The sequence below is a fragment of the Saccostrea cucullata genome, unplaced genomic scaffold (assembly GCF_032062105.1).
Source record: "Saccostrea cucullata isolate Sc308-1 unplaced genomic scaffold, CSIRO_AGI_Scuc_v1 ctg59, whole genome shotgun sequence".
NCBI lineage: Eukaryota > Metazoa > Mollusca > Bivalvia > Ostreida > Ostreidae > Saccostrea > Saccostrea cuccullata.
This window is the reverse complement of record NW_026930547.1, coordinates 375060-394831: the sequence shown is the minus strand read 5'-3', so window position 1 is coordinate 394831 and position 19772 is coordinate 375060. Positions and strand designations below refer to the sequence as shown.

The following is a 19772-nucleotide window of genomic DNA, read 5'->3' as shown; positions in this document are numbered from 1 at the left end:
ACTCTGAGTGAATAGATAGATCTGGATTATTATACCAATAAGGGAAAGAACCTTTGTGTGTGCATTCCTTCTCTCTCTCTCTCTCTCTCTCTCCTTTAAAGAATAGGGAGATTATCACATAACTTTCAGATATTGTGTAATGTATTGTTGGGGAAATATTAGCATAAATAATTATGACAGTACATGTAATGTACCTGGTCAAGAATACCAAAAAAATAAAGTTATCCTAGTACATGTGATTAATAGTAAGCAATAAATATATAACTAGAGCAAAGCTCGTTGCAAAGCACCGAGTAGGTCTTCCGTCCTGTTTGACCGGAAGTAACCGGAAGTAACTTTCATTTTTACAAAAATGAATAAAAACGCCCAAAAATGTATAAATCACCTAAATATATGTTAATTAATGCTAAAATAAGCCTTTTTTGCTACTTCCGGTTTGACCGGAAGTGACGACGACGGATGGAAAATTAATTTTTATGCTCACAGAGAGATATGTTACCCAAAAACGGGTTAAGAACGGCAAAAATACGCGTTTTTCGACTACTTCCGGTTTGGCCGGAAGTGACGACAACGGACGTTTTCTAATGGCTCCGTTAGATTGAGCTTGACATTTTGAACAACTTTGCTTCTTTGACGTATTACAAATTCTCAATACGTTTTGAGATATAAAGAAAAAACTTTCGGCCCCTCTAGTCCCTTAATTTTAGGGGCCAGCCCTTTTTTCGAGAAATGATTTGAAAGATCTTGGAATTCTACACTTCTTTTGTTCTACATGCTTTAACAAAATATTTCCAGGTAAAAAGATATCGTAGAAAAGGTGGTAAAATTTTTGAAATTCGCGATAGGACTATTTTTGCGCCATACCGAGCGCCGACGTGCGGCACTTCAGATAAAAATGAAATAAATTTTACATATCTATAGACTTTGGACTATCATACCTGAAATTTTCACGTTTCTATCTATAGCCATTTTTTAGAACGTTCGAGGACAGTCTGACCCTTCAAAAATCATAAAATCGATACAGTATCTCCGAACCGGAAGTGACGTCATCAAATCGGAAAAAAATGCATAAGGTTCACGTAATGTTACATAAGTCCTGAAAGTTTCATATAAATCCACCGAGCCGTTTCCGAGAAATCGCGTGCACAAAATCGGTAAGAAAAAAAAGAATAATAATAATAACTAGAGCAAAGCTCGTTGCAAAGCAACGAGTAGGTCTTCCGTCCTGTTTGACCGGAAGTAGCTTTCATTTTCAACAAAAATGAGAAATAACGCTTAAAAATGGTTTGAATCCTCTTAAGCTATGTTAATTAATGCAAAAATAAGCAATTTTTGCTACTTCCGGTTTAACCGGAAGTGACGACGACGGACGGAAAATTAATTTTTATGCTCCCAGAGACATATGTTACCCAAAAAACTTGACAAGAACGGCAAAAATACCCGTTTTTGACTACTTCCGGTTTGGCCGGAAGTGACGAACCGGACGTATTTTGACGACTCAGATAGATTAAGCTTGTCATTTTGAACAACTTTGCTTCTTTGAAGTATTACAAATTCTCAATACTTTTCGAGATATCAAGTAAAAACTTTTGGCCCCTCCAGATCCCTTATTTCAGGGGTCAGCCCTTTTTTCGAGATATCATTTGAAAGATCTTAGAATTCTTCACAATTTTTGTTCTATATGTTTAAACAAAATATTTACAAGTAAAACGATATAATAGAAAAAGTGTAAGAAATTTTGAAACGCTCAATATGGCTTTTTTCAGACCATACCGAGCGTTAACGTGCAGTACTTCCGGTGAAAGTTAACAACACAATGCAAATCTACATTTGTTGCTCTATCTTCCAGACAAGGTTTCATCTTCCTGTGATGAGCGGTTTTTAAGAAGAGCGACGGCCAAAATGACCCTTAAAAATCACAAAATTGCGAAAATTTTCGAACCGGAAGTGACGTAATCAAAATTTTAAAAAATGCATCAAGTTTTTAATATGTTCTATCAGACCTGAAAGTTTCATAAAAATCTAACGAGCCGTTTTCGAGAAATCGCGTGCACAAAATCGGTGAGAAAAAAATAATCAGAACTAGATACGATCTCGTTGCGAGCAACGAGTGGGTCTTCCGTCCAATTCTTGATGAGATGAGATAAGATTTTGATTGAGATTTTCATTCTAAAATAATGATTTTCCATAATCTGTAAAAGACATTGAACATTAAAGACTTTTAAAAAATCGACTTTTGGCCCCTCACGGCCCCAAACATTAGGGATCAACCCTTTTTTCTTCATATCATCTGAAAGCTATCATGATTTTGATGACTTTTTGTTCAACAACTATTCAGAGATTCTTTTTCGTTTTTGATTTATTCGCATAAGAAATATTTAGGGGCCAAGCCTTCAACTCCTTAATGGGGACGTTTAGCGAAAAATAAAAGGATTCATATTGTTCAGAATATGATTTTGAACATCTTTTGTTCAATATTACTTATCAAAATATTTCTCATTTTCGAGATATAAAGCGTCAAAGATTTAGAATTCTGGCTCCTTTTGGCCCCTAATTATGTAATATACGACATTAAAATCATAATATACAGTTGCAGATTGTTGAGATAAACATTTTTGCTTCAGTAATGTATAACAAAATATTGACTGTTTAAGAGTTATCGAAAAAAGACTTTTAGCCCCTTTTGGCCCCTAATTTGAGTGCCCAGCCCCTTTTTCTGGATTTCATCTTGAAGCTCTTAGGATTTTGAACACTTTTTGTTCAACAACTATTCAGAGATTATTTTTCGTTTTTGAGTTATTCGCAAAAGGGATATTTAGGGGCCAACCCTTCAACTCCCTAATGGGGACGTTAAGCGAAAAATGAAAGGTTGCATATTGTTCAGAACATGATTTTGAACATCTTTTCTTCAATATTACTTATCAAAATAATTCTCACTTTCGAGGTATAAAGCGTCAAAGTTTTGGCATTGTGGCCCCTTGTGACCCCTAATTATGTAATATACGACATTAAAATCATAATATGCAGTTGCAGATTGTTGAGATAAACATTTTTGCTTCAGTAATATATAACAAAATATTGACTGTTTAAGAGTTATCGAAAAAAGACTTTTAGCCCCTTTTAGCCCCTAATTTGAGTGCCCAGCCCCTTTTTCTGGATTTCATCTTGAAGCTCTTAGGATATTGAACACTTTTTGTTCAACAACTATTCAGAGATTCTTTTTCGTTTTCGAGTTATTCGCAAAAGAGATATCTAGGGGCCAACCCTTCAACTCCCTAATGGGGACGTTTAGCGAAAAATGAAAGGTTGCATATTGTTCAGAACATTATTTTGAACATCTTTTCTTCAATATTACTTGTCAAAATATTTCTCACTTTCGAGATATAAAGCGTCAAAGATTTAGCATTCTGGCCCCTTGTGGCCCCTAATCATGTAATATACGACATTGAAATTATAATGTTCAGTTGTAAGATTGTTTAGATAAACATTTTTGCTTCAGTAATGTATAACAAAAAATTGATTGCTAAACAGTTATTGAATGAATACTTTTGGCCCCTTTTTCTCCTGAATGGTGATGAGTCAGCACTTTTTTTTTGGTATCATATTAAAGATCTTTGCATTCCCCACAAATATTGTTCAGTATGTCTTAACAAAATAATAATACTTCAAAAGATATGACACAAAATGTCTCCAAAATTCACTCATGATTCGTGTCCTAGATTTTGACCCCTACCGAGCTTCCATATTGGACCTTTCTGAAAAATTTTAAATCCACTGTGCAATTCAGCAATGTGTCGTCTATCATCGCTGAAAATTTCAAGTCTGTAGCTAATGTCGTTTTTGAGTTTACTCATGGACAAGGAGACCCTCTGAAAATCACTGAAAGGGCAATAACTTCCGACCGGAAGTGAATTTCCAAAAAATGAAAAAAACGTATAAGGTTTAGATAAAGATACACCTTTCCTGAAATTTTCAAGTAAATCGGTCGAGCCATCTCTGAGAAATCTTCTGCACAAAAATTGTAAAGAAAAAGGAAGAAGAATAATAATAATAAAAGTGAAAAAAAAAACAATAGAATAATAGAAGGGTCTTCCGTTGGAGACGGAAGACCCTAAAAACAGTGGAAAAGAAACAAACGAATAACAAGAAGGTCTTCCGCTGAAGACGGAAGACCTTAATAATAAAAGTGAAAAAGAAACCGAAGAATAACAAGAAGGTCTTCCGCTGAAGACGGAAGACCTTAATTATAAAAAGTAATATTAGAAGGAACGTATGAAATCAGAAACATATCAATTAGATTTCTGATTAAATTAATATTTTCTAAATACATGTTTATATATAGACAAGAAATGATACAATTCGGAGATGTGTAAAAGCTAGCTATATAGATTTAGATCAAAGGTAACTGATTGTAGATTTACTTTATAATGCTCTAAGTTGTCCAATGTTTTGATAAAATTTGAAGATATAGCCAACTGTGTGGGCTTTTTTTTAAAGATCACTGAGTCATATTTCTATTAAATAAAATTTGCTGCTTTGTCCACTGTTGTCAACTTTAATTAAATAAGATCGGGTTCGATGTTTCGCAAAGACTGAACTTGCATTGCGGAAGTGGGAAGAGCTGCTTACAGACAGACAATATTTTGACAAGGAAGAACGAAAAATTGAACGAAAAGATAATTGTCCAGCGTTATCAGGTAAGTGAACGATTAACTGTCGACTCAGAAAAACTGACAGCGACTGTGCATATGGTCATTCTGCGATCCTGCGTCACCCGATGAGTCAGATACGCCGGCTGGGCTGTGTACGATTGTTTTTGTTTTCTGAAATATTTTGATCAATTTTAATACTTAAATTATTGGATTAAAATTCACATAAGGTAACGGAATTCCAGATAGTATGATGATAATTTCTTTCCAGTCATAATTTGTTATGGAGTCTAAATGATTTAATGACCATTTAATGAGAAGTAACATGACTAAGTGAGTTAAAAAGTCATGTTTTTAGGTCCCAGTATGTGAGGAAATCATATATATATTCTGTATATTCAACATCTTAGTATGATTTCATGGTTGGTTAAATCTTTTTGTATATCTTTTTGATAAATACTGTATGTTTATAAGACGTGATGTCTGGTTTCTTTCAGGTTTTAATCACAAGTAATCAACATCAGCATGTGGAAGGCATCAGCTGGACACAATGTGAAGGCGGGGATTCCCCCGACTAATGATGAAGACGACGACTGGGAGACTGAAGCAGATTTTGTGGTAATAGAATTATATAGCATTACAATATGTTAAGAACTAATGTTACAGATAATACGAGGTTTGTGGAATCAGGAGGAAATTAGCCGAGGTGGAATGAAATCTTTGAACGCATGTATTTTCTTTCTGTGACTAATTGTTAAGAAAAAGAACTACCGGTACTCAACAATATTGTAAAAATCTCCCAGATAACCAAGTGTTCAAAATACTTAGGTTAAATTGCACAGCAAACAAAAGTTGTTGGGACTTCAAACTCAATTTCACATTTTAATGGTATTCCAGAACCAGTGTTAGAAATAAAGAAGGTTAAACTACATCTAGAATTAAGTAATGAATAACATCAGCGGTGTGCAATCACACAATTATTTTTTCAGGTTATGTAGTTATGCATTCCTAGGTTACATTGTATGCATTTAAAGGAGATTGTGATTTCAAGAGCTCATGACTTTGTTGAGAACTAGACAGGACCAAATAAATTTAACTGCAGGACTCTTAAAGACATAAATTTAATACCTGTTTATCCACGTACACTGTATATTCACAGAATGATGTAAGTGAACAGGAACAGAGATGGGGAGCCAAGACGATCGAGGGGTCGGGTCACCAGGGGTCGCTCAGCCTGTCCCAGCTCAGACAGGACGTGTCCCAGGACGATAAAACTGTCAAACAGAAACAGATGGAGGAGGGACCTAAAGCTTCCTATGGTTACGGAGGCAAGTTTGGAGTGCAGAAAGACAGAATGGACAAGGTATCTATACAGAAAGGATTGGGAACTGATGAATAAATTTAATTGTATAAATTTGTTTACAATACTGTACATGTATAGTAAAACTTGTCTAACCTGGATGATTTATATTCTGAAATTTTACTAAATGTGAGATACACTTCAACTATTTTTAAAATGTTGTTTATTCCTGTCAATTTCTTTGGAACCAGTCATATCCAGATTAGACAAGTTTTATTATATTAAAATTAAATCATTTGATTTACTGATACTTTTTAAATCAATATAGGTCAGAAAGAAAGAAATTGTTGAGAAATACTAAATTGTCAGTGGATAGGAATATAAAGATGTGTTACCCATTAAATTTGAAAATGGTACTTAGGAAAATGAATTCCTATTTTAAAAAAAATAGTAAGAATTTTCTACTTCATTTCATTTTGAATATTTTAGAAGAAAATGAACAATTTCATTTTTTTAATTCCAGTCGGCCATGGGAGCAGACTACGTGGCAGAAGTAGGAAAACACAGCAGTCAGACGGATGCTTCCCGGGGATTCGGGGGGAAGTTTGGTGTGCAGAAAGACAGGCAGGATAAGGTATGGGACCTGTATATTCTTCACATACAATCAGCAGGTCCATCAAATCAATCTGTTGCATTTGTCCATGTATTAAGGTCATTTTTATGTCCTTCTATGGTATACTCCCAACACATTTAGCTCACCTGAGTTGAGAGCTCAATTGAGTTTTTTCTGATAGAAAAATGCATGATGTCCATCTGTCTGTTTGTGGAAACTTTACGTTTTCAACTTCAACACACCAATGTCAACCAAAACAGAAAGTTTCTTTGGTTGAAGGGAATTCAAGTTTGTTCAGCAGAAGAGCCACTCCCTCTTTTATGGGGAAATAATTAAGAATTTATGAAAATTTGTTTGCAACCTTTAAAAATCTTCTTTTTAAAGAACCACTTGGTTAGAAAAGATAAAATTTATATGAAAGGTTCATTACATAGTGTACATTCAGAATTGTTAAGATCATGACCCTCCAAGAATGGTGGGGGGCATAATAGGGGATTAGATTTTATGTAGGAATATGTAAAGAAAAATCTTTTAGAACAGCAAAGCCATGTTCAGTCATATTGATATGAAATCTTCTTTGGGTAGTTTAAATTCTAGCTTGTTCAGATCATGACCCCAGGGGATAGTATAGGGCCATGGTATGTGGTTAGAGTTTGACATTGGGAAAAATATCTGCTGCAGAAGAACAGCAAGACCTTGTTGACTTGGTGATCATTGTAGGGATAGACCTCTCGTTATAAAATAAGTTTGTTTGTAAACACAGCTAATCTGTATCTTTATATAAAAACTTTAACATAAATGTATGATAATGATTTCCTTATGTCAATTGCATATGTGCTTCCTGGTAAATAAATGAATCAAAATACTACATGATATTCTACTATTTATCAATTTGCACATTTAGAGACCTTGAAAGACTTGACATTAATTTTTATTTCCTTTATTGAATCAATGTAGTATGTTGATTGTATATTGTCTTTGCAGGCAGCAGTTGGGTTTGATTATGCTGGTAAAACAGATAAACATCAGTCTCAAACAGGTTTGTCAGTTCATGGAAAAATTAACAGACATTTAAAATCAGCAAGTACATTGCTATCTTGAAATATTTCCAAGTGGAGAAAGGGTCATAATACATGTATAATATAGTCCCATGGGAAGAATTGCATGAAACAGTTTCTTAATACTCTCAGATTTTACCAATTTCTCATGAAATATATTTCATTGAATGCTAAATGAATTATCATTGGATGAATTTTACATCTATTGTAACTACAGTAATAAGATTGACTATTAACATACATTCTCTCTATATTTTACATAATTACAGACTCTATATTAGAAGAAAAAAACCATTTTTCATCATAATCTCATTGTTCAAGCAAGAATTTTATTGTGCACGTTAACCTCTTGACCTGAGAATGTCGTCATCAAATGAATGAAATTGTCACATGTACCTTTATAAAGCAGTGTGTATTAAAAATAATTTCATTGTTATTAACCATTAATTCATAATTCATATGAACATGATTAAATATGAAATACAAACTGGATACTAGTGGGACATGTTGCATGTATTGATATGCTGCTTCTCTTGCCTGTTCATCTCTTTGATCATATTGATGTGAATGTAGATTATTCTACGGGTTTTGGAGGGAAATATGGAGTTCAATCTGATCGCAAAGATAAGTCAGCGGTCGGATGGGAGCATCAAGAAAAAGTTGAAAAACATCAATCACAACAAGGTTTGGCAACATGAGAATTTGTTAATATTTTGTATGTCAATCAAAAACCTAGGTTTTAATCAATGTATGATTTTGTATGTTTGCTTGTTTACTATGATACAACATTCTGTTCTTGTATTCAAGCATGATCAATATGAAATCTTTTTTTGTTAATGAGTGTTTGTGAATGATTTGACTCTGGGTTTCTTTACCTTGTCATGTCATTTAACTCTCCATGTTGTTCTTGGAGTATGTAAGTGTAAGTCTGTGTCATTAAGAAAATGAATTGACATTGAATTCTGATTGTTGTAGATTACTCTAAGGGGTTTGGAGGTAAATACGGGGTACAGAAGGACCGTCAGGATAAAGCTGCCGTGGGGTGGGAGCACCACGAACAAGTCGACAAGCACGAGTCACAAAAAGGTAATATAGCAAGGGAGATCAATAAAAATGAGTAAAATATTATTACAAAATATTAAAGGAGATGGGTGAACTTAGCGTGCAAAAAACCCACTAGCTTCAGATATATAAAAATCATATTCAAATTGTGATTTTAGTATTTAGAGTAAAGTTCTCATCATTGATTTTTATGAAATCATGAGAAACAAAAAGTTTTGAGGAAAATTTGTTGTTAAAATTTATTCTTTTATTAGTAAAAATAATGTGATATCCATTGGGTTCGAACCCTGGCAATAAAAATCCTGAGTTGCATTCTCTATTGAAAGCACGCTAACCACTACGCTACACAAGTCCTGATGAAGTGTGGCATTTAAATCATGATTGTGATATGACCATCAACTTAAGGGACTTCAAGTATTTCTCGAAAAGATAAAAATTATGTCATAAACTTATATTTTTAAGGTATAGTGGGTCATTGCTGAATTTTGAAGCCAAAATCTGTATGTTTGTATTCAAACTTTGAGGATTACTTTTCAAAAAAATGGAGAGAAGACCCACTCATAATGAAAAGTAGTGTTATAGTGTGAAAAAAATGACTCGTTTTGTCCTCTTTCGTGTGTGTATAATATTTCATAGGCAAATAACTTCAATCTTCATGAGATTTGTGCAAGTTGTAGAGATTTTACATAAAGTATACTTTAATGTTAGGGAAATATTAAGGAAAATTTTGATATAATTGAGATTAAGTTTTTCACCTTCATGTTTGTCGACGCTATGGGCTTATCTCTGGTTGTTCACCCATCTCCTTTGTGATTGATCATCATTTAAATATATATCGTAGCTCATGTACATAATGTGTTTTCTTTTATAGAAATGCATTGGTATTTGTGAAATGTCTTTGAATATCCCACACCAACAGAAATTATTGAAAATCTTAGTCTCTATACAACATTATAAATTAGAACTACATGTAGTAGACTTTTGAAGCACGTTATTTTCTTGTTGTTTAATGTAGTTTTAATTTATCTCTACTTTCAATTTCTTTAGATTATTCCAAAGGTTTTGGTGGGAAGTTTGGTGTACAGAAAGACAGGCAGGATAAATCAGCGGTAGGCTGGGAGCACCACGAACAAGTAGACAAACAAAAAAAGGTAGCTCTCTTTTATTCAGGATTAAAGTACTTATTGTCCCATTGAAGAGTCACTGTCAGTTTATGTGAAAAATTTGTTCTATTTTTTCTTTGTTGAGATTCCAAGAGCTCTTCTTGATATTTAGTAAACAAAGATGATTTAAGACATTCTTTAACAAAATATTCTTTTAATATGAGCATTTTATGAGATTATTTATATTTAATGGTCATATTAAGGGAGAAACATCTACATTTGATATAAGCCTTTAAATAGCTGAGTATTTCCTGTCAGATTACTCTAAGGGATTTGGAGGGAAGTTTGGGATACAGACTGACAGAGTGGACAAGTCAGCTGTCGGCTTTGATCACATTGAGAAAGTTCTGAAACATGAGTCTCAGACAGGTTTGTCCGTGTGACCGGCATGGGTGTTGTCATCCCCACATGAGTGTTGTTTTTCTCCAACTTTTTTTATTGCAGCAGCCCCAAAAAGTATATAAGTCATTTACATGTTACTCAAAAACATCTAAGTTTAGTTATAAGAGGTGGGAGGAATGAAAAAGGATTGTGATGAGGGCTGGGCTATAAAAGTAAAAAAATAAATACAATTTTAGAGATATAGGATTTTCTTGAATCTTGTCTTAATAGGTACCAATTCTATCTAGCATGATATGAAATAAGGAATGATCTATTTTTTTTTTTTTTTTTTTTTTTTGACAATGACAATGATTTATTCTCTTAAATGTACAAACATACATTGTAGAGAGGAGGTAGGAAAATGTACAAACACAATACAAAAAATATAATACATGCATTATAAACAGTACAAAGTATCATGTTCAAGTTCATGTCAATTATTTTCATCTATAATTTGTTTGACAATCAATAAAAATTTACATAATTTTTTCAATGCTGAACAATTTGTTGTTGTAAAAAGTTGTTTAAATTTCTCTATATTTGGTCTACATGTGAAAGAGTTTGAAATATATTTTAACCTAGCCTCTTTAATTTCTTTTTGTGTGCATTCAAAGACATAATGGAATTCATCACCAATCTTATGAAAATCACATAAAGTACAAATTCTTTGTTCTCTTGGAATACCAAACCATCTCCCAGTTTCAATAGGGAGTTTAAAGTTGCTACATCTAAATTTACATAACAAAATTGAAAATTTTCTAGGTAGATTAACGAGATATCTTTCTGGTTCTAGTATTTCTTTATAAATACGATAATTTACACCCTTTGATGAGTTAAAAACATTGCTTTGCCAGTTTTGGATATTTTGGTCAACAAGTATTCTTTTTACTTCATTTTTTACCCATGCTACATTGTACATTTGTTGTGTTGTCCATAAATAAGATAATCCACAATCATCTAAAATAGTTTTAACATAGTTAACCCAAGGCAAATTATGCCTTGAAGCTAGAACATACATTTTTGTAGCAAATTTATCCATCGTTTGACAAAATGTAGTTTTGCCCAAAAAGAAATCATTCTCACCTTAATATTAATGATAAGTGGGAATCTGCCAAGTTCCCCATACACCATATAGGTTGGTGTTTTAGTGTTCAAGCCTAGTATATATTTACAATATTTTAAGTGAAGTTTTTCGATTAAGGAGGCTGGGGGTCAACAAATTAATCACAAATTAACCACCAGATTTAACTTAAAACTAAATTAAGTTGTCTAGCTATATTTCACAAAGAAAAAATTCATACATTTTAGTTTTAAAATTTGATCATTTTCTATATCTTCATATGGAGCTCTCCTTTTAAAGGAGATAAAAATAGTCTGAAAATGGCTGCCACACCCCAGCCTCGTTAAAGTATTTTTTGTAAATCCCCATATTTCACATCCATATAACAAAACTGGTTGTACAATTCTGTCAAACAAATCTATCTGACAATCCATAGAAAGATTATGTTGTTTACATTTTGATATCACTCCATACATAGCTTTTACAGATTTATTGTATTGTTCTTTTATATTTTGATTAAAAGAACCTGATTTTGAAAAATATATTCCTAAGTACTTATAACTATCAACAATCTCTAGACTTAAACCATCATATGTAAAATATAAATCTTGTTTTATTCGACCTCTTCCAAAAATCATTATTTTTGTTTTGTCAACATTCACTTTTAACCGCCATTTTATACAATATTCATGAAAACAATTCAACATATTTTGTAATGACTCAGGGTTTTCAGCAAATAAAACAGTGTCATCAGCATACAACAGAGCGAAAAGCTTAATATACACATGAAGTTCAGTCTCAATCATTTCAGATATTTTCTCTAAACCAGTTATATCATTCATGGTGAGGAATGATTCTAAATCATTTAAATAGAGCGAGAACAAAAAAGGGGATAAATTTTCACCCTGTCTTACACCAAGTTGACAAGGGAAAGTATCTGAAAGAACACCATTTACTCTAATTTTTGCCTTGATACCCTCATACATTTTCTTGATTATTCTAAAACATTTTCCATCTATATTACAATCAAATAGTATTTTATTCCAGAGTCCTATTCTCCATACAGAATCAAAAGCTTTTTCAAAATCAATAAAGGCACAATAAATTCTTTTTTTTATCTTTTTGAATATATTTCTATGATGTCTTGCAATGATTACTCAAGCCTTTTATACTATATGTTAAATAATAATTGAAGGAAATAATACATCTAGATAACAAATGAGTATTAAAAAATGTGAACTTCTCTGAATGCCTGGATAACTATATGTGATTTTAATCTAATTATGGTAAAATATAATTGTTTGAATTAGTTTTTTATTATAAAATGCATAGCTGTTGTTTCTGTTTGCTTTTCCTGAATATAGAAAAAAATAATAATTTTGTAGTGTGATTTAGTAGCTGTAATGATAAATTCTGAAGGAATGTTGTGGGTAAATACAAAACTTTGTGAATTCAGAGGTATCTTGGTGAGCATTTTCAATTCATTGCTGATTTGAGGAACCTGAGGATAGGACTACCTTAAGGATAATAAGAAAATAATGAATGGAATTAATTACAAGAGGCTAAATATGTCATTATATACTTTTTACTTTGATACTGAAATAGGAACAAAAAGTTTCAAGGAGTTTTCTAACTGCACCTTTGAATTGAAGTTTGTCGTGCATGTTTCACCTTAAAATTGTGTTTTTTAGTTGTTTTTTTTTCCTTCAGATTAGGCCATAATAAAAATATTCCTAGTTCTTCATGGATTGCCTCGATTTTTTTTATTTCTGTTTTTCTTAGGCTTAATTCTGATCGGGATCGGTATTCATCTGACAATCTACTTTCGTTTTAAATCCCGCGAAAGTCGATATGATTTTGACAGCTGTAAAGATGGTAATTGGTGTAATACATCTTATATATTTTAAACAAGGGTGTTTGGTTGATAAAGATCGATGATGATGTGAAGTAAGAGAAATTGAACCTTTACTATGACTCTTATTCGGGTATTGTAGGTAAAATTACATCGCATTGACCAGGTCAATAAAAAATCTGCAAAATTGAAAAAATAAAATATATAAAATAAAAGCCGCCCGCCCGCCTCGATTTTAAAAAAAATTTGGATGAGAATCTAGCTATTTATTTATTATGGCCTTATATGAATTTTTATTTACAATTGTTATAAAGTGTAACCTCATATTGGTGACTGTATTTTGACTGTGTTTTATGTGTTTACTTTTCAGACTACTCCCGTGGTTTTGGTGGTAAGTACGGTGTACAGACAGACAGACAGGACAAGTCAGCTGTGGGGTACAGCAGTCATGAGATTTTCTGACCCCTCCCAGACAGACATGAGTAAAGGCTTTGGGGGAAAGTTTGGAGTGGATTCAGAAAACAAAGACAAGGTGAGCAAATACTTCAACAGGATCTTGTTTCATTGATGTCAATTGGAGAAGTATATTGTCCTTTACTAGTTGTTAAAAAATTCTTTGTTTTACACCACTGTATGTGTAAGTTTACCAGAAATTGTTGCTGTGAAATATCGATTAATTAAATTAGCAGCTTTAGTCTAAAAACTAAACCTACACATGTAACTTATTCTCAGGACATTAAAATTTTGTTTTATGTGAAATGTATTAAATGTTATTTATTTTTCTTCCTTTTGAGGTTTTGAATTTATAGGTGATGTTATAGGATAATTTCAGACATTCCCATAATCTTGTTTTAATGGTTGAAAATCTTACTGCAGTAGTCCATTAAAGATAATTGTTGAAGAATTAGCCCAGAAAACTTTGTGATTATGTATTTGATTATTTGCTGATGCTGTCCCTCATTTATATTCCTCAGTCTGCTGGGTCGTACAATGATATGCAGGGAGTGTCATCATCTTACACCAGGACACAGGCCGATTCAAGTGAGTAACAGCTTCTAGTTCTTCATGGAATGATATGCATTTAAATACTTCTTGAATGAAGAATAAAGTCCTTTGACTGTATTTTAGGAAAAAATATTGATGTTTCATGATGAGAAAGGTCTTAATATACATGTATATTATGTCAGATGGAACTTTTTTTACCATCATTCCGAAAACTTGTACATTGTATATCAGAAGCCTTAAACTCTAATTGATACCTGAGATTCAAAGATATATATTCCTTATATTTATAATGTCATTATGCTTGTTTTAGTGTAATAATGATGGAGTTTGATTTAAACTACAGGTTCAGAGGGAGCTAAAAATATCAAAGCTCGCTTTGAGAATATGGCCAAGTCAGGAGAAGAGGAGGCGAAGAAGAGGGCAGAGGAGGAGAGGAAGAGGCGAGAGGCCCGCGAGGAGAGGGAACGAGAGGAGCAGAGGAGGCAGCAGGAGGTGAGGGGTGGATCTAAAGATTTACTTACAAATTGTATGAGGAAAGGATCCTAAAATTTTACCCAAACAATTTTTTTTCGAAGGGATGTATAATTAGTAAACTCTGTTTACATAATTTGATAATAGGTTTTATTGTAGAGAGTATTTGATTTCTGAAATGAAAGTATATTTAGAATTTACTTTACTTTAGAATGAATTAGAAAATATTTTATTGAGTAAAAAGGGTCAAATATATCCAAGAAATTAATTTTTTTTTGCCATTTTGTCAAATTTATCATATAATTTAGAATGAATTAGAAAAAGAGTTGAAATGTATCTACAATTCATAATTTAGAATGAATTAGAAAAAGAGTTGAAATGTATCTTACACTCATATGTTAACCCATTAATTTTTCAATCAGGAGAGGTTAAATAAAGAGAGGTGGGAGGAAGAACAGAGAGCAGCCAGTCAACCAGAACCTGAACCCGAACCCGAGCCAGAACCACAACAAGAGGAATACGGAGACGTGTCTTATCAACAAGTACACAAGGAGGTAAAATCTAAAACAGTTTTAAAAATTATATCAAATACAATAAAAGTGCCCAATAACATCCCAAAGAAAAAAAGAAAGGTCATACAAATAGGTTATAACAGTCCAACCTTGATATCTCAACCTTAAGGGGGTCAAGGAAAAAATTCAAGATGTCCAAGGATTTGAGATATCAAGGGTAAAATACACAATAAGTAGCTGGGACTTTTGATCACTTTAGAATATCCAAGGTATTCAAGATATCTGAGTCTGAGATACTGAAGTTTAACTGTATACCCATGAAATAGTTATGTAGGCTACAGGTGACAAGTTTTGTGTGCTTGTGACTGGAATCTGTGTTTTACAGGAAGTGCCTCCCGTTGAGGAACCAGAGGAGCTGTATGAAGACACTACTCCTGAAGACAATTACGAGGATGTACAGGAACCTCCCGCAGTAGCGCCACCTAATGGAGCAGGGGGACTAACTGCTGTGGCTGTGTATGACTACCAGGCTGGTGGGTGTTCAGTAAAATAGAGATAAGAGTTATCGTTCTTTATATGCTAAATAGAAATGAGTGTAAATGAGAACAATTTTCATTGCAGCTGATGATGATGAAATTTCTTTTGACCCCGATGACATTATTACAGATATTGAACAGGTAATTGATAATTGCATTTAATAGCAAGTTGGTTGGATTTATCTGAATGTTACTTTGAATCTCCAATTATGCAGTAATGAGAGAAATGGTTGATAATTGCACAGCAAACATAAAGATGACCTTTAATTAAGGGATATATAAAATAGAATCACAGAATACATGATAGCAAGAGGAATGGATGGTAATACAACACACCAAACATTAAGATAACTTAATGAAGGGATATATAAAATAAAATTACAGAACGAGATCACAAAATCAGAATGTTACTGAGGAACTCGGATTGATATAGAAATCATCACTTCTACAGCAAATGTCATTATCCTAATGTCAAGAAATACCCTCCATAACTCCTTCTATTTATTAGTGAATTATACATGACATTTTGCAATCATTTGAAATGCAAGTAAAATGCTTTACTGAAAGATTTTTCTTTATAATCACTGATAATAATAAACTAAGGTTTTGTACAACCCCAGTCACATTGTCTACATTAGCTTTACTCTGTATAGGACTTACTAATAGACTGTTATAAGTCAATTGATGCATTCATTCAGCTCTGTACAGTTTTCACTGGGCTGAAGAGTAATCTTGCATTTTCCATTTATTTGGGAGATCATCAGAATAGGAATTAGTATTGCTTCTTTTTCTAAGGATTATTTTGCTGTCCAAGTGATTGTCACTTTTATGACATTGTTTCAGTTTTCTTGCACAAGAGTTTGGAAAGGTTTCCTGTTACAAAGGGAACAATTTGCATTTGTTGGGGATCTGGATATCTTTATGACTTCAGACTGTGGAAGTGTACTTTTAACAAAGCTGATATCACTGTAACACATAAAAGTTAATTAGAACATCAAAATGGAAATTAAAACCATTAGGAAATATCATTTTATCAGTGCGGCTACCATAAAATGAACATCATGTTAAGATCATTTCTTCAAATTAATACAAAGCATAAATTTTTAGCTGTACTGGTCAAAGACTAGAATTTTTTATGAATTGGTTAGGTGTCTTTCATCTATCAAACTGTTTGATTAGTTATTGATCACAAAGCTCAGTAAACAGTTACAAAAATAAGGCTGACGAGAATACTGTATGTGTCATATTTCTCTGATCTGTACCTTATGAATTGGCCTTTTTTGCACTAATTTGAGGGTTGACATGTAAGTTGTACGTTATAAATTGACCATTTTGCACTGATTTACAGGTGGATGAGGGATGGTGGAGGGGTTCATGCCACGGTAAGAACGGACTTTTCCCGGCCAACTACGTGGAACTCCAGCAGTAAATCCTGTGATAAGGACCTCACCAATTGTGGTTCAAGCCAGACACATTACTATAGCATCATCATGTAAACAATTACTGATATTGTAAAAATCACACTATCATGTAACACATTTATTGAAATAGCCATTACAATCTTCTTATCAAAATCAGGTTTCGTTCTCTATATAAATTTAAGATTATTTTTTACCATATTCTTATGAATTTAAATATTTGATATATTGTCTTCCTTTGAATGTTTCCGAAACCAATTGTACATGTTTATTGAGAGTTTTGAATGCCAGGAGCATAGAATACATGTTATGATGTTTTATTGTGTATCAGAATTTAAGATATTGTTTTGTATTCACTGATCATGGTGAACATGAGAATTTGTATGTATGAATATTTATTATAACTGCTGTATTCACATAATAGCATTTGTATCAATTTTGAACAACAAAAAAATCATAAAATGCAAAGCTACTGTAAACAAAGTTTTACACAGAAGAAAATGATCAAAAAAGCAAAACCTGATTCATTTGTACATTATATTATATTCCTAATGTTAAGATGATTTATTTTTAATTAGGTAGGCTAAATTTGGATATTTTTAATTAGTTAACCTATATTTGGACAATTGTCAGTCACTTCCGTGGATACTGCATTCCAATATAAATGTGATTAATCCTAAACAGTGGGAATTCTCTTGCTGCTTACATATCTCTGTGGAAAATATAATGCATGAAAAGTTTTCTTTTCAAATAAAAATTTGATATGAAGTTATCTTCCGTTTTCGTTTTTCCTCATAATGAGTCACTAGTTTTATTTTACTGTCGTTCATGTAACCCTAAACAATTTTTTTCTTAATTTTTCAGATTTTATTGTATTTTTATGCTTTTAAATATTTCTTTTTAATTTTATCTTTGTGATGATTTGAAAATAATGTCACAACCTTTTACTACCAATTCATGAAAAAAACTTAGCATTCATTGGTTGAATGTAAAACTTTCTATAGTGTGGGGATGGATGATATTCTATCCAACCATTTGTCTGCTTACTAAGTTTGGTGTGACCTTTTCATTATATGACCTTCAATTTTCTAGGTTGAGATGACATACTTTTTTATATATTTCCAAGGTTGACCTAGATTTAACCTTTGTATTTTGCATCAGTAAATGGTGAAACCATTTATTTTTGGTAAAGATGACCTTTTCTGGATTGCTATTGTCTTACATTTCACATAAAATAAACAGGATGGAATTTCATCCATGGTAACCATTGGGGTTTGCCTTGACCTTTGAATGTGTAAATGAAAAAAAGATTATTGGTTGAGAATTAATCTTTGTGACTTCTTACATTAATAACAGGTAAATAAGGATGAAGTGTTCAAAAAACCAAACATTAATCTAATCTTTTCTTTGACCTTGATAGTAGCAAACTTATACATATCTGCCTTTTGAATTGCTTATTCCTGAAAAATGAGTATTGAGGGACAATTAAGATTGTTAAGTGTTGATATAAGCAACACTGTGCTACTTCTCAACGAAGTTGGGGGAGCTTATTTTTTTTGGACAGTTTTCTTTTAAAGTACTTCTATGTCCTATATTGATTAGACATGCATGGAAGATGGTTCTAGTGTGTTTCATTGTACCAGTCAAAGTTTCAGAACCCAGGTTAATGTTTTTGGAGCAGGTTAACATTTTTGGTGCAGTTTTTGGTGTGGGTTTCATTTCCAAGTAACTATAAGCCCTATGTTGACCAAACTTGCATGGATGGTACATCTAAGGATGCATACTACCGGGCTTGCTTCAGATGCTGAATCTGACCTACATTTTCCGGTTGAGTGAACAGGTTAAAGTTTTTGGTGTAGGTTTCATTTCCAAGTAACTATAAGCCCTTTGTTGACCAAACTTGCATGGATGATACATCTAAGGATGCATACCACCAGGCTTGCTTCGGATGCTGAATCTGACCTACATTTTCCGGTTGAGTGAACAGGTTAAAGTTTTTGGTGCAGGTTTCATTTCCAAGTAACTATAAGCATGTTGACCAAACTTGCATGGATGTTACATCTTGCATACTACCAGGCTTGCTTCGGATGCTGAATCTGACCTACATTTTCCGGTTGAGTGAACAGGTTGAAGTTTTTGGTGTAGGTTTCATTTCCAAGTAACTATAAGCCCTATGTTGACCAAACTTGCATGGATGATACATCTAAGGATGCATTACCAGGCTTGCTTCGGATGCTGAATCTGACCTACATTTTCTGGTTGAGTGAATGGGTTAAAGTTTTTCGTGAGTGATTCATTTCCAAGTAACTATGAGTTCTTTAATGACCAAACTTGCACGGACTATACATCTTAGGATGCACACTAATGGACTTGCTTCGGATGCTGAATTCGACATACATTTTTCAGATAATAGACCAGGTAAAAGTTATGGGTGCAGGTCTATTACCAAAAAACTATAAGGCTTATATAACATTGTATAAACCAAACTTGCACAAATGTTGCATCAAGAGATGAAAAATCTCAAATTTGCTTCAGATGCTGGATTTTGATTACATTTTCATGAAGAAGAACTAGTTTAAATTTTTTATGTAGGTCTATTTCAAAGTATCAGATTAAAATTGCTTAAATATTTCCATTTTTGGAATGTGCACTTTTTGTTGGTTAATTGTGTGACTTTGCCTTACTTAAAGAC

At 32.8% G+C, this 19772-nt stretch overlaps 1 protein-coding gene across 1 annotated transcript in view; it reads left to right on the top strand.

Annotated features, from left to right (window-relative positions):
* The window catches only part of LOC134228990 (src substrate cortactin-like), a 30804-nt gene extending 12952 nt beyond the window's left edge, over positions 1 to 17852 (top strand). The window contains 15 exon segments of the mRNA XM_062710699.1: positions 5174 to 5267; positions 5809 to 6012; positions 6473 to 6583; positions 7547 to 7601; positions 8194 to 8304; positions 8596 to 8706; positions 10104 to 10214; positions 13509 to 13590; positions 13592 to 13670; positions 14113 to 14179; positions 14487 to 14635; positions 15037 to 15168; positions 15512 to 15659; positions 15748 to 15803; positions 17011 to 17852. Of these exon segments, the coding sequence (XP_062566683.1) occupies positions 5174 to 5267; positions 5809 to 6012; positions 6473 to 6583; positions 7547 to 7601; positions 8194 to 8304; positions 8596 to 8706; positions 10104 to 10214; positions 13509 to 13590; positions 13592 to 13670; positions 14113 to 14179; positions 14487 to 14635; positions 15037 to 15168; positions 15512 to 15659; positions 15748 to 15803; positions 17011 to 17091 (1591 nt within the window). The 3' untranslated portion in view covers positions 17092 to 17852.
* Positions 17853 to 19772: the final 1920 nt, after the last annotated feature.